A 14,925-nucleotide genomic window follows, 5' to 3' on the forward strand; every position below is an offset into this window, starting at 1 on the left:
TGGAGTAATGTCATAGCAAACAACATGTAGAGTGGGTGACTACCAGCCATGAAGATACGAGGCTTATTTGTTACTGCAGCAAAGCCCAGCCCAACCTGACTGATACAGCAATTCAATCACACCTAAAAAGAATGGTGAAACCATGCAAAATGATAAAAGCATGTGGGAGTTAGCCCCAAGAGGCCCTTTTGTAAACTCTGTCTTAGAAGAACAAAATTCTAGCTTAATAAATGAACTAAACTGTTCCTTCTAGTTCACTTTGCAAGCTGTGGGTTTGGGGAGTCTCTGCTCTATACTGTAATACCATGGCCTTGGTGCCAGCCATCAGCACATAAGGAGGCTTCTGGAGTTAGGCTTAGCTCCATGTCCTTCACACTGATGAGCTTAGGGAGATGGTGAAATCGACATACTAAGCAGGAAGTTTGGGGCTGTCTTCTTTCTCCATCTGAGGTCTAAAGGAGCACGTGAGATTGGCAAGAAAGAAGGAGGCATCAGTCTGAATGGCTGAATTTCATAACCTTGCTCTCTGCTTGAGAAGAAAGGACAAAGACTCATAGACTCCCCCTTGTAAGTTAAACAGGGCTTCCCACATCATCTCTCCAGGTCTAGTGACATTAGCAAGTAAGTATCAACATGCAGACTGAGTACAGAACCGCCAAACACAGGAAGCTCGGTCCCTACCACAGGGCCTTTGTGCTTGCTGTATCTTCTGTTTAGAATAACACAATGCAGTAGAAATATAATACGAGCCATAAATGTAAAAATGTGCTCATATTTCACTGGCCAAAATCTTCCAGTTCCCACATTTAGAAAAGTAAAAAGTAAAATAAATGTTAATAGCATACTTTATTTAGCCCAATATATCCAGATGGCCCCTCTCCTTGAGGCTGGGACCCATGTCTTGTTCCTCTTCACATCCTCTTCCCTTGTCCACCCCAAAGAGTGACATTCAATAGATGACTCATTTAATATTGTTTGGATGCTTGTCCCCACCAAATCTCATGTTGAAATGTAATCCCCAATATCAGAAGTGGGGCCTGGTGGAAGGTGTTTGGGTCATAGGGGTGGATCCCTCATGAATGGCTTGGTGCCATCCTTGTGGTAATGAATGAGTTCTCACTCTATGAGTTCACACGAGATCTGGTTGTTTAAAAGAGCCAGGGGCCAGGCACAGTGGCTCATGCCTGTAATCTCAACACTTTGGGAGGCTGAGGTGGGTGGATCACCTGAGGTCAGGAGTTTGAGACCAGCCCTGTCAACAAGGTAAAACCCCATCTCTACTAAAAATACAAAAAGCCAGGCATGGTGGCAGGTGCCTGCAATCCCAGCTACTTGGGAGGCTGAGGCAGAAGAATTGCTTGAACCCAGGAGGCAGAGGTTGCAGTGAGCCGAGATCGTGCCATTGCACTCCAGCCTGGGCAACAAGAGTGAAACTCCATCTCAAAAAAAAAAAAACAAAAACACAAGAGCCTGGAACTTCCTCGCTTTACTGCTTCCTCTCTCACCATCTGATGTGCTTGCTCCCCCTTGGCCTTCCACCATGATTGTAATCTTCCTGCAGCCCTCACAAGAAGCAGTTGTTGACACCATGCTTTCTGTACAGTTTGTAGAACCATGAGCCAAAATAAACCTCTTTTCTTGATAAATTACCCAGTCTCAGGTATTCCTTTATAGCAATGCAAGTAGACTAACTCATCATGCAATCATCTCCATGTGCAATCAATATTTTAAAATTAATTAAAAGAGGCCAGGTGCAGTGGCTCACACCTGTAATCCCAGAACTTTGGGGAGCCAAGATGGACGGGTCACTTGATGTCAGGAGTTCGAGACCAGCCTGGCCAACATGGTGAAACCCCGTCTCTACTAAAAATACAAAAATTAGCTGGGCATGGTGGCAGTAACCTTCAGTCCCAGCTACTCTACTCAGGAGACTGAGGCAGGAGAATTGCTTGAACCTGGGAGGTGGATGTTGCAGTGAGCCAAGATCATGCCACTGCACTCCAGCCTGGGCAACAGAGCAAGATTCTGTCTCAAAATATAAAATAAAATAAAGATATTTCACATTATTTCTGTTCTTCCCAAGCCTTTGAAATCTGGTGTGGATTTCACATGTTTAGCATATCTCAATTTGGACCGGTTGCATTTCCAGAGCTCCATGGCCACATATGGCTAGTGGCTACTGCATTGGACATAGCAGCTCTAAAATACACTTCTCCCAGGTTTTTCGTGACTTATTCCACTTCCACTAAATTGTTACCTCCTCACAAATGCCTCCTGTGATTGTGCCATTTATCTAAAGCCACAGTCCTCCTACCTCCTCTCACATCACCTTGGGCATTTGTTTCCCAGAGCTGCTGTAAGAAATTACCACAAACTGGGTGGCTTAAAACAACAGAGGTTTACTCTCTTGCAGTTCTGGAGGCCAGAATCTGAAATCAAGGTATTGACAGCACTCTGGTCCCTCTGAAGCCACTAGGGTAGAAGGCTTTCTCACCCCCTCTCAGCTTCCGGTGGCTGCCAGCAACCCCTTGCATTCCTTGGATTATAGCCGCATCACTCCAATCTTTGCCTCTGTCTTCAGGTGGCTGTCTTCTCCCTTGGGTCACAGTCTCTGTATCTTTTCTCTTCTTAGAAGGACACTAGTCATATTGGATTAAGAGTCCACCTCACTCAAGCATGAGATGAAACTTCAGCATCTGCAATTGCCGTGTTTTCAAATCAGATCACACCCTGAGGTTCTGGGAAGGACTTGAATCTGGGGAGGACACTATCCCAGCCAGTACACGGTGTGTTATTATTTGTTTTGTAGAATGTAATACTATCTTCAGCTATCCTGTGTGTGTCCCTTTTCAGTATCTGATTGCCCCACTAAAATCTAAGCTTCATTACAACAAGGTACTTCTCTAATTCACCACTTTATCCCCAGCACTTAGCACTGCTTCTTGGCACATGGAAGGCACTCTGTAAATACGTGTTGCAAAGAAAAAAGGAGAGAGAGAGAAAAGAAGGGAAAATGCAGATTTTCTGGCTTGACATGTTTAAGATGGTGCATGGGAATCAAGGGAGGGCTGGGCCTAAGGTGGGGGGGGATTAAGAAAAAGTTGGGGCTTCCTCCTAATTCCTGTTGCAGGATCTTTCTTCCCATTCTTTTCCCAGGAGCTTGAGAATAGGCCCAGCTGTGATACCTGGATAGTCTCCGGGGAGTCAGGACTATTCATTCCTGTCACTCTTAGACACCTACCCTCACCCTTACCCCACCATGGCAAAGCAGCTGCCCAGCTAACCAGGAGCATGGCAGATAGTAGAGTCACTTGCCATGCTGACCTAGCATGTGCTAGATCTCTCACATTGGAGGACAGTGTCTACTTGCAAGGGTGTCCCATTATCACAACTGATGACACAAAATAGGGCTAACAAACTCAGCTGCCTGAAAGCAATTGAGAGACATGGGCCAGATGAGGACTGGAGCAAACTAGAGTGTGTCCAGGTAGAAGGGCAGCAGCTATGAATTCTAGGTATTTGTTCTCATAAAGAAGTCTTGTATTTCTTAGCCTTCCAATTTTTTAAACAAACCCTGAGGCCTAGATTTTTAAATGAAATCACCTAATTAGCAAGTGTTAGCAAGCAATTCAATCAAAAAGGGGGGGAAAAAGGCCACTAAGGAGGCCAAACCAAAAAAAAAAAAAAAAAAATTGAGCCTGTGATCAGAGGCAACCACTGATTCACAACCACTGGTGCACTGCAATCCCTCAGTTTGTCTTTAAGAATCTGAAATTTCCAGCCGGGCGCGGTGGCTCACGCCTGTAATCCCAGCACTTTGGGAGGCCGAGGCGGGCAGATCACGAGGTCAGGAGATCAAGACCACGGTGAAACCCTGTCTCTACTAAAAATACAAAAAAAAAATTAGCTGGGTGTGGTGGCAGGTGCCTGTAGTCCCAGCTACTCGGAGAGGCTGAGGCAGGAGAATGGCGTGAACCCGGGAGGCAGAGCTTGCAGTGAGCCGAGATTGCGCCACTGCACTCCAGCCTGGGCGACAGAGCGAGACTCCCTTCTCAAGAAAAAAAAAAAAAAAAAAAATATGAAATTTCCAAACAGTGTAAATGAGAACAAGACAGAACTCTAGTGCATAGACTCATGCAGGTAAGCTGAACAAAAACAACAAAGTCAAGAAACAGTTCCAGACACCCAGAGTTAGGCCTAAGCAAACCAGAACATCTTCTTCCTCTCCCTCAACCTAGCCGCTAGCGGGGATAATGGATCCTTGACCCCAGTTTTATTTTTGCCCAAATCTTCCCCAATATTTGTGGGAAGTGTGAAGATTCAGAGGGAGGTAAAGTTGGGCAGCCTGATGGCCCCTTCCGGGACTAGTCTTTCAGCATCTCTCCCCCAAACTCTCAGCATCACTTCCCCAAGCCCCCAAAAGGACTGCTCTCCCTCCCAAAGGGATCATAGTTAAAAATATAATATCAGGATTGTAGCTTGGGCTTTGCAAAATTCTCTAAGCCTCAGTTTCCCCATCTCTAAGATTAGGGTTAGGTCATAACCCAACTTTGTGCAAATTTTGTATAAAATTTGTGTACATGAGAGAAAGGTACTGTTCCTCCAGTGTGGCCCCAAGCCAAGGTACACATATTGGTGAACACAGAAGGGCTAGACTTCACACCCTTTTAGCCCCTCGGTGCCCTTGTTCAGTGAACACCCTGTACTACCACACATGGCCACCCTGGATAGCCTCTCACTTGTAGACTTACAGTGAGAATTAAACATGATACAGTTTGAAAATTCTTGACACAATTATTTGGTAAATAATAATAAATCAAGGTTATGTTTTTAATCTTTTTTTTTTTTTTTTTTTGAGATTAAAGTCTCACTCTTGTCCCCCAGGCTGGAGTGCAATGGAGCTATCTCAGCTCACTGCAACCTCCACCTCCTGGGCTCAAGCAGTTCTCCTGCCTCAGCCTCCTGAGAAGCTGGGATTACAGGCACCGGCTACCATGCCCAGCTAATTTTTGTATTTTTAGTAGAGATGGGGTTTCACCATGTTGGCCAGGCTGGTCTCGAACTCCTGACCTCAGGTGATCCGCCCACCTCGGCCTCCCAAAGTGCTGGGATTACAGGTGTGAGCCACTGTGCGCCCAGCCTAATCTTAATTTTTTTATATGCTCCTCAACAGTCCTAAAACAGTCCAGCTCTTGAGGTTCTCAACGTGATTTTAGATAGTGTGCAGTCTGGGGTCAGAGAATTAAATTAACATTGAATTAAATGAACATTGAATAGTGAGAAACATTCTCTTTTCAGTTGTCTCATTTCTTCTGAGAAAGATTCAGTATTTAGCACTTCCAACACTCGCTGACACACACACACCTAAGCCTCTAGGAGTCTTTCCAAGCCAGCAAAACGCTAAAATGTATTAACATTGCTTGGTTTTAGCTGTGTTTATCTTTTACCATTTCCTTTTCTGGTGAGTAGCAGCTACTTTTCAATTTACAGTGGTAGTATCAGGTTTTCTTTCCAAAAATACGTACTTTGATTTTAAAAATGAGTCAATTTAAGGGAAAATGTTAAGTAAATAATAAAGGTGGTAGCAGGAAGCTTGAAGTTTGGGAAACTCGACACCAGACAATTCCAGACAAGGCCAGACCTTGATGTTCTGAATTCCCAGCAAGGCTCACGTCGATTCCCTACAAGCTTAACTCAGTTTGCCCCGGAATCTCCTGACTTTCATAAACCTTCAGCTTATTGAAAGGCGTGCCTGGGTCACGCCTCCTGAGCGCCTTGGACCTTATCAGGGAGGGGCAGTGAGTCCCTCCTGAATGACTGAAGTGGGCTCAGTCAGGGCAGAGGCAGGATCGGAGTCCTGACAGCGGAACGGCCTGCGTACAACCTCCCCTGGCCAAGCGATGCCAAGGCGCCCTCCAAGATTAACGAGGAGCGAGCGGAGCAGGGTACACAATGTGGCTGTGTTTGATCCCGCGACGTGTCACTTGGAATCTCAATTTATTGCCAATAGACGACGTTGTCAGGCACTAATTTTCTGGTGGCGCTCCATCACAGGCCTCTCAACATCAGGGGAGGGGCTCAGAGGCCGGTGGGCAGGGGGGCTCGGAGGAGCCGTCGCGAGGCAGCCGGGGGTTCCTGTAACGAGGCTTTAATGAGGGGAGCGCGCCGGCCTTTGTGGAGAAACCGGAGGAAGAGGCGGCGGCCGGGTCAGGAGCTTGGCAAGGTGGCTTCCTTCCCCGGCCCCCAGAGCCCGGGAATCTGGAGAGGGTCAGCGCGGCCGCCAGGCTGGGTGCCTGCTGAGGGGCTGTCCTGGGCCCGCACCACCCTCGCCCACTCCGAACTGCGAACTACGGCAGGAAACACAACATTTCCAAGCAACAATGCAAACGCGCTCATTACCATCTCCTCAATATGCATGAAGAAAATGCACAGCGCTGGCCGAGCCCCCTCACAGGGCTCTGGCCTCGGCGTCCAATAAGGCTACAAATTCATCTCCCAGGATGAATGAGGAGGGGGTGCCGGGGAGGCAGATCCACGTGGGGGAGGGGACGGATCCCGGAGAGGGAGAGAAGGAGACAATATTTACGGAGAGGAGAACCTGAGAGACAGAACGAGAGATCCAAGGAGGAAATAGGAGAGGATCTGGATGGAAGTGGGGAGGAAAGAAAGAAAATTAAAAACGACAACTGCAGATGGGGGAAAGGGACACAGTCACAGACTCAGGGAGAGGAAAAAAGAGACATTAAGAAGGGAGTGAGGGAGGGAGCAGAAGAGAGAAAAGTGAACTGAAAAGTGGTCCAGGGCAAAGGCATAAAAACAGCACAATGAGGAAGCGGAGGAAAGAAAAAGTGAATGATCTAGAAATCGAAGATAGAGGAAATAGGAAGGACAGACGGAGGGAAAGAGAAAAACAAAGGCATGGGGGAGGGGGCTGCTCAAGTCAGGTGGAAAACGGCTGATCCGGAAGAGGTAAAGCAAAAGAAAATCGTTCCCGCCGAGGGCCAGGTTCTTCCATCCAGGCCACTCTGGGCGCTGAGCCTCTCGGGCCGCTCAGAGATGCAGGGAAGTGAGCCGGGTCGTGCGAGGCGCAGGGGCGGAGCGGAGGAGCAAAGAGCCCACCGGCCTCACGCCCCACCTTGGGCATCCCGACCCGCTCCCGGGTGCCCAGCCCTGGCCCGGGGCCCACCCTGCGCGTCGCGGCCCGCCGCCTCTGCTGCACCATTCCGGCCAGCGGCCTCTCCCGCGCCGAGAGCGAAGTTGGCAAAGTTTACCCCTAAGTTTCCCCGTCGCTTCTCCGGACCCAGGAAGGGCCTCCGAGTCCCTGGTGACTGGTGGGGAGCGGCAGCACGCTCCGGAGAGCTCTGGAGGCCCCCGGTCCTCGTCTCCTGGGATGATCGGAGTCCGGATTCCTAGCCAAATACGAATTCCACCCTGTGCTGACGCCAGACCACGTTCTCAGGAGTCCGCGGCTGCTAATAGCGGAGAAGGAGAACGCGAAAGTGGGAGAGAGGGAGAGAGAGAGAAGGAAAAAAAAAATATTCTCAGCTCAATTTAAGTCTCATGGAAAGGGCTTACAACTGTAATTAAATCATTAAATTCTTGTCTACGCTTCACAGAGCGGAGAGAAATTAACTTCCCACCAACCTCATTTTCTATTTGAACATGAAATAATGATTTTCTGCCCGTCTAATTACAAAGCCAACATCTGATCAAGCCAGCATCCAGAGGGGATTATCGCATGCACGAGTATTAGACCTCATTACCAGCTTGAGTGCAAAATTATTACATCTTGTAATTGGATGGTGAGATTTATATACAGATCGGCCCGGTTTCTGTAAGATTGTAATTACAAGCTTCGTTGGTTAGCTACTTATCAGAACTTTGCAGGAAAACAAAACAAATGACTGAGGAAAACGAGCATTTCATTAACCTGTAACCCGAGCGCGAGGGGGAGGGAACGGTGGGAGCGCGCGCCGCAGCGTCTGCAGGAAGCTCAGAGATCGCCGGCCGGCACCGCAGCCCGGGGACTTAGGGCCTGGGAGGGAAGGAGAGAAGATGGGCCGGGGCTGGGAGTCCCAGGGCTGCAGCGGCTCCCCTCGACGGGGACGCGTGAGCACCGTGAGGCTGGGCGAGGAGGGGGCAGGAAGAGGGCCTGGTGACTCCCCTCTTGTGAAGTGCGAGGCGCAGCCCCCAGAACCTGGCGGGCCGCGGGCCCTGTGCACACGTCGGGCAGCGGCTCCCGGTGCGCATCCGGCGCACGCGCGCCAAGCGTGTGCTATGGACAGACACCCTCTCCGAACACTCCCCGCTCCCTGGGCCGCATTGAGAGGGCCTGCAGTCAGTCTCCAAAGCGCTTTGTGCGCTGGGAATGTTGAAAGAGGGCAAGATGATGGAGAAGCTTCTGCGTGAAGCGCGTTCGTGCGCGCGACTTTCCCAAATCTACTTCTGTGCACCTGCTTTTCTTCCCTATGCGAGTGTGTCACTCTGACCATTTAATCTGTTGGATTAAAAATCCCTGGAAAAGGTTCAGCTGCCCTCTGACCCTCGAGTTCAGCCCACAGCCGGGCTCCACTGGCCCTGTCGAGTTGGGGGACCAGCGCCACGTTGGGACGCGGCTGTCTGGGACGCTGAGTCTCACGTGGCGCGCAGATGGCCCGGACAGACCAGGGCTGTTCTCAATTGGAAAGTAGGGTAGCCAGGAGGCCGCTTCTGCTGGAGGCCTGGGGAGCCTGGAGGGATCTAATATGCGAGGTTCTTGGGTCCGCGTCTGGGTCTGGAGGTTCACCCCCTGGGCTGTGGGCGCCCCCTCCCCCCAGCCGGCGTGACTGAGTCCCTAAGAGCCGCCTGGCCCTTCCCTGGCCTCTTTCTCGCCGCCCGCAGTCCGACGCGGCCAGGTCGATAGCTGGTTAATGCAGAAGGAGCATCTCCGAGGCTCATTATTGTTTTTTCTTTTCCTTCTGAAAAAAGCTGAATTAAATATCGGGAGTCTCACTCGGTCACTTATAGCGCAGCCCCATTCCCCCCACCTCGGAATCTCGCTCTCGGCTCCCCCCGGTCTGGTGCCACTACTTTGTACAAACACTATGACTTCAGAGGTCTAGGCTCGAGGTCTGACACCTAGGAAACATCCCGGAAAATAAGGTTACTCTCAATTTTGTAACCTCAAGTTTCTTCGCGTGAAAGTGAGCCCAACATTCCCTATGCCACTCTCTGAGAGGTTTAACGGGAAACGAAATCAGGCGTCGAGGAGATATTTCAAAGCCAGGGCGGCCCCTGATGATGCCTCCTCCGGCGAGGCTCCTGAGAAAGCACCAGGCTCCCCCGCACCAGGCAGAGGCGGAAGAGAAGGTGATAGGGAAACTGCTTAGATGCAGTCTGGGAATACCCCACTTTCCCTCATTGCCCCCCAAACCTGGTCCTCCCCAAACTTTCCCGTTTCCTCCCCGCCCCCTCAAGGTTTTTGGCATTCACACCTACTAGGACCGTGGGCTTGTGCCAAGACCCACGGAAAGAAGTGGGATGTGGGAAGTGGGAGGTGGGCGGTGGGGGTGGGATCAAAACTGGGTGTCTGCCGTGGAGGTGGAAGAATCTTTCATTCCAGAGCTGGGCTCCCCAGAGCTGTGATCAGAGACAGCCGGGGGGCCAAGACCCTCTGATCTCCTCTGATCCCGCCACTCTGGTGGAATTCGAATTCGATTCCTGGATCCATCCATGCAAGGCGACGGTTTCCGCCTCCAAGCTGGGGCTGGCCACTCCACGGCAGAGTCGCCACCCCAGTTTTGTCTCCGGGGCGTGCCCACTGCAGGCCTGGCCGGCTTGTGGGTCGCCGCCGCGGCCTAAAGCTCTGAGCCCCCAGCCGCGGCAATGCTGGGAATTTCAATGCCGCTGTCGACTGCACGCCCTAATCCGTGAAGGTGGGCACCCGATCCTGGGATTTCAAGTTTGATTTAGGAAATATCCTATCATTAAACCAAAACTCTTGCCTTCCATCCCCACGGGAGGCGGTGGAAGGATCCTTGCAGAGAGAAAAGAGGTTAGCGCCGGGACCGGGAGAAGGGGTAGGGGTCGCGCAAGGAAGGATCTCTACAGACGAAAACGCCAATATATAAACTTTTCGAAGAGCTCTCCAAAAGTTCCTAGGGCCTCCGTCGTCCGGCGCTCTGCTCCTCCTCCATTCCCAGCCGCCTGGGGCGCGGGCCTGCTTCACCGATTTGTGTTGGCTCCCTACCCTTCCAGCGCCCCCGGGCTGCCACCCTTCAGCCCCCGGAGCCAGCCCGCCATTTTTAGGAAGGTATTCGCACATGGACCCGGGGGCGGCGTTAAGTGGTTAATCTCAGGGTTTGGTCCTCCTGGGTTGGGGGCTGCCTTGCCCCCGCAGGGCAGCGAGGTGGCCTCTGAAGACGCTATTAGGACGCACTCCCTCGCTCCCTACCCCCACGCCGGCCGCTATCTCCCTCCCTAAGCTGCTGAAAGTGGCCAAGAGTCGAGAGGTGCGAGCTGTAAAAGGGGCCTGGGCACAGGGGAGCTCCCGGAGCCAGCCTCGGCCCAGGTCCCGCGCCTCGGCCTGGGGACAGGCTCGGAGGAGCGGGAGGCGGGAGGGGCGAGCTGACCCTGCACTCACCCAGTCCCCGCGCCTCTCGCTCCCCCGCCCGGCGCGGGCAGGAGGGGGCGGGCAGGGACTCGCGGCGCTCTGGCTCCCGCCCCTGCCCCGCCCCGCCCCGCGCGCGGGATCCGCGGGGGTGGGCGGCCTTGCCCGTAAGGCGCCCAAGCGATTGGCGACTCGGGGAAGAGACGCGGGGAAGTCGAATAAGAGGGCGCGACGTCAGACCCGAGATTTGGGGAAGGGCGAGGGAGGGGGTGGAAGGGCGGGGATGGACACACAGACACGGACACACACCCCCCGCGCGGCACCCTAAGTGTCCACAACTTTTGGCTGCCTTACTTAGCCCAGGGCGCAGAGGCTGGAAAGGTTGGGGGGAGTATCGTGTGAGTAAAGAGAGAGATTTAAAAAATAGAAGTAGTGAGAGAGGAAAAAGTGAAGGGAACGGACTGGAGAGCAAAAGCCCTCGTGAGAAAGGGAAAGAGAAGGGGAGAGGAGAAAGGAGAGTTTCATAGCGTCCAGGGCAGTGCAGGAGCACGAAGGAGCGGAAGCGATCCTGGGGGGAAGAGGAGTGCGGAGAGGGGAGGGCAGAGGAAGGGCGAGGAGGGGGAGTGAAAACTAGAGGAGGGCGAAGGAAGCGAGGCGCGACACTGCTGGGGAGAGGAGGGCAGTGAGGAGCCAGGCGCGGGCAAAGGCAGCTCCGGCGGCCGAGAGGAGGGAGCGCGGCGCAGAGAGGAGGGGCTTGCGCCCCGTAGAAATGTCAATCAGAGCCCAGAGCCCCGGGAATCTCCGCCAATCTGTTCGGACCTGACCTGGCTCCTCGCCGCCACCGTCGCCGCCGCGGAGCAGATCAATAGGCGAACGCGGAGCACAGCGCAGCGCGGGCGGCAGCGCGGCCCCAAGCCCGGCCCAGCCCCCGATGCGCGCCGGAGCCCGCGGGCTGCGCTGAGCTGGGCGGCCCGGGGGCCGGGCCCCCTCTCCGTCCGTGCCCCACGGGCCACCATGTCCTTCCCCCAGCTGGGATACCAGTACATCCGTCCGCTTTACCCGTCCGAGCGCCCGGGGGCCGCTGGCGGCAGCGGCGGCAGCGCGGGGGCCCGGGGCGGCCCGGGTGCCGGAGCCTCGGAGCTGGCAGCCTCGGGGTCCCTGTCCAACGTGCTCTCGTCCGTGTACGGGGCGCCCTACGCCGCGGCCGCTGCGGCCGCCGCCGCCCAAGGCTACGGCGCCTTCCTGCCCTACGCCGCGGAGCTGCCCATCTTCCCGCAGTTGGTAAGAGCCCGCGGAGCCAGGGAAGGAGGGGTTGGCGCTGGGGCGCTGGGCGAGCTGAGCACGCACGGGCCGGACTAGAGGGGTGCAGGCCAGCAGGGGGGAGGCAGCGACGGCTAGGGCTCACCCGCGCTCCCTCCGCGCGTGTCCCTTCCTTCTCCATGTGCATACAGGGCGCGCAGTATGAGCTGAAGGACAGCCCCGGGGTGCAGCATCCGGCCGCGGCTGCCGCGTTTCCGCACCCGCACCCCGCCTTCTACCCGTATGGCCAGTACCAGTTCGGGGACCCGTCCCGTCCCAAGAACGCCACCAGGGAGAGCACCAGCACGCTCAAGGCCTGGCTCAACGAGCACCGCAAGAACCCCTACCCCACCAAGGGCGAGAAGATCATGCTGGCCATCATCACCAAGATGACCCTCACCCAGGTGTCCACCTGGTTCGCCAATGCGCGCCGGCGCCTCAAGAAGGAGAATAAGATGACTTGGGCGCCTCGCAGCCGCACTGACGAGGAGGGAAACGCTTATGGGAGCGAGCGCGAGGAGGAAGACGAAGAGGAGGACGAGGAGGACGGCAAACGCGAGCTAGAGCTGGAGGAGGAGGAGCTCGGGGGGGAGGAGGAGGACACGGGGGGCGAGGGCCTGGCTGACGACGACGAGGACGAGGAGATAGATTTGGAGAACTTAGACGGCGCGGCGACAGGGCCTGAGCTGTCCCTGGCTGGGGCGGCGCGCAGGGATGGCGACCTCGGCCTGGGACCCATTTCGGACTCCAAAAATAGCGACTCGGAAGACAGCTCTGAGGGCTTAGAGGACCGGCCACTACCGGTCCTGAGTCTGGCTCCAGCGCCACCACCAGTGGCCGTGGCCTCGCCGTCTCCGCCCTCGCCCCCCATGGGCCTGGACCCCTGCGCTCCCGCACCAGCTCCCGCCTCCGCCCTGCAGAAGCCCAAGATCTGGTCCCTTGCGGAGACTGCCACAAGCCCAGACAACCCGCGCCGCTCGCCTCCCGGCGCTGGGGGGTCTCCACCGGGGGCAGCGGTCGCGCCTCCCGCCCTGCAGCTCTCTCCGGCCGCCGCCGCCGCCGCTCACAGACTGGTCTCAGCGCCGCTGGGCAAGTTCCCGGCTTGGACCAACCGGCCGTTTCCAGGCCCACCCCCCGGCCCCCGCCCGCACCCCCTCTCCCTGTTGGGCTCTGCCCCTCCGCACCTGCTGGGACTTCCCGGAGCCGCGGGCCACCCGGCTGCCGCCGTCGCCTTCGCTCGGCCAGCGGAGCCCGAAGGCGGAACAGGTGACTGCTGAACGCGGGGCACGGAGCGGGGGCGGGCTCTGCGGGGAGCGCCGGAGCTGGCCGGGAGGGGCAGGGCCCGGGGGGCGCAGGGCGCGTCCCTCTCCGCTCCTGCTTTCTGCGGCCCTGGGCGCCGGAACCGAGCGCTCTAAAGGCCCTCCTTTTTCTTCCTCCGTTTCCCTTAGATCGCTGTAGTGCCTTGGAAGTGGAGAAAAAGTTACTCAAGACAGCTTTCCAGCCTGTGCCCAGGCGGTAAGAGACCCCGAGGTTGGGGGGCCGGGGGGACTGGCTGGCGGGGAAAGGAGAGAATGCCGAGCACCACGCACGGCCTTTTGCTCTGGGGTAGGGGGGAACCCTGCTGGGACGCATTTTGTAAAAGGGGACGAAAGTCACTTCTTCGGTCGCCCCTGTCGGCCCTGCGACAGCTCTCCAAGTCCAGCCCAGGCACCCCAGGCGCGGCCGGGAGAGTACAGCGCCTGTACCTTCTAGGGGAAGCCTTGAGTGGCTGGGCCCACAGGCCCCTGGGGCGGGTGGCGGCTCTCTGACGCCCACCTCTTTCCAGCCCCAGACCTTGGGTCCTGACGCCTCGTGCCCACCCTACAGTTAAACCCCAACACACACATCTACAGCGGGACATAATTTTACATTGCGACACTTTCCTGACGATCGGCCCCAATCCAAGTAGGATCTCCCTGCCCTAGGCAGCCTCTGCGCTCCTGAATCTCACGTCTTTTGCTACTACTGTCTCTCTTCCAGGCCCCAGAACCATCTGGACGCCGCCCTGGTCTTATCGGCTCTCTCCTCATCCTAGTTCTTTAAAAAAAAAAAAAAAAAAAAAAAAAAAACTTTTTTTAATCGTTGTAATAATTGTAAAAAAAAATCGCTCTGTATAGTTACAACTTGTAAGCATGTCCGTGTATAAATACCTAAAAACAAAACTAAACAAAAAAAGTAAGAAAAAGAAATAAAACCAGTCCTCCTCAGCCCTCCCCAAGTCGCTTCTGTGGCACTCCGCATTCGCTGTGAGGTTTGTTTGTCCGGTTGATTTGGGGGGGGGGGTGGAGTTTCAGTGAGAATAAACGTGTCTGCCTTTGTGTGTGTGTGTATATATATATATATATACAGAGAAATGTACATATGTGTGAACCAAATTGTACGAGAAAGTATCTATTTTTGGCTAAATAAATGAGCTGCTGCCACTTTGACTATAACCCGCCTGTCTGCCCCCTCGACGGATCTGTTCGGTGGTTTTTTGTTTTTTGGGTTTTTTCTCCCCTCGGTTTGAAGAATTCGCGGGAAAGGACGAGAGACGAATCAGGACCGAGTAGTCAAAGGACAGCAATAGCTGAGGAGGCGCAGAAGTGGCGGGGCTGCGGGCGCCGCAGCAGGAGAGGTGGCTGGAAATGTACCTGGGGCGGCCGAGAGAACGGGAGCAGGAGACAGGTGGGAGACCCCGGCAAGATTCTTTACTAAGAGCTGGGAATCTAGGCCCGATCCGCAGGTCTACGGGAGCAACCGCGGGGGCTTGGATCCTTCTCTGGTGACCTTGCCAAGAGATTTAGAGAAGGGTCTGGACACAACGGGGTTAGCCTACGCGGGTGGCGGGGGCGTGTTCTCATTACTCCCTTCGTCCCCATTCTTTGATCGACACAATTGAGGCTTTCTCAGTGTTACCTATAAGAGGCTGTACGAGCCCAGATTCCATCCTCCTTCCAACCCGGTTGCACCCCTTCCCTCTTTATAGATGCCAGGGTGTGGGGTGACGGTGGAGGCAG

The 14,925-nt window shown here is 54.8% G+C and overlaps 1 protein-coding gene across 1 annotated transcript; it reads left to right on the top strand.

Annotated features, from left to right (window-relative positions):
• The first annotated feature begins 10,879 nt into the window (after positions 1–10,879).
• Positions 10,880–14,361, top strand: IRX3 (iroquois homeobox 3). The gene is made up of 4 exons (XM_055298722.1): positions 10,880–11,869; positions 12,040–13,153; positions 13,336–13,402; positions 13,907–14,361. Exons 1-4 carry the CDS (start codon positions 11,603–11,605, stop codon positions 13,959–13,961), a joined length of 1,503 nt encoding a protein of 500 aa, XP_055154697.1. The 5' UTR covers positions 10,880–11,602; the 3' UTR covers positions 13,962–14,361.
• The last annotated feature ends 564 nt before the right edge of the window (positions 14,362–14,925 follow it).

Source organism: Symphalangus syndactylus, chromosome 11 (genome assembly GCF_028878055.3).
Source record: "Symphalangus syndactylus isolate Jambi chromosome 11, NHGRI_mSymSyn1-v2.1_pri, whole genome shotgun sequence".
Lineage (NCBI taxonomy): Eukaryota > Metazoa > Chordata > Mammalia > Primates > Hylobatidae > Symphalangus > Symphalangus syndactylus.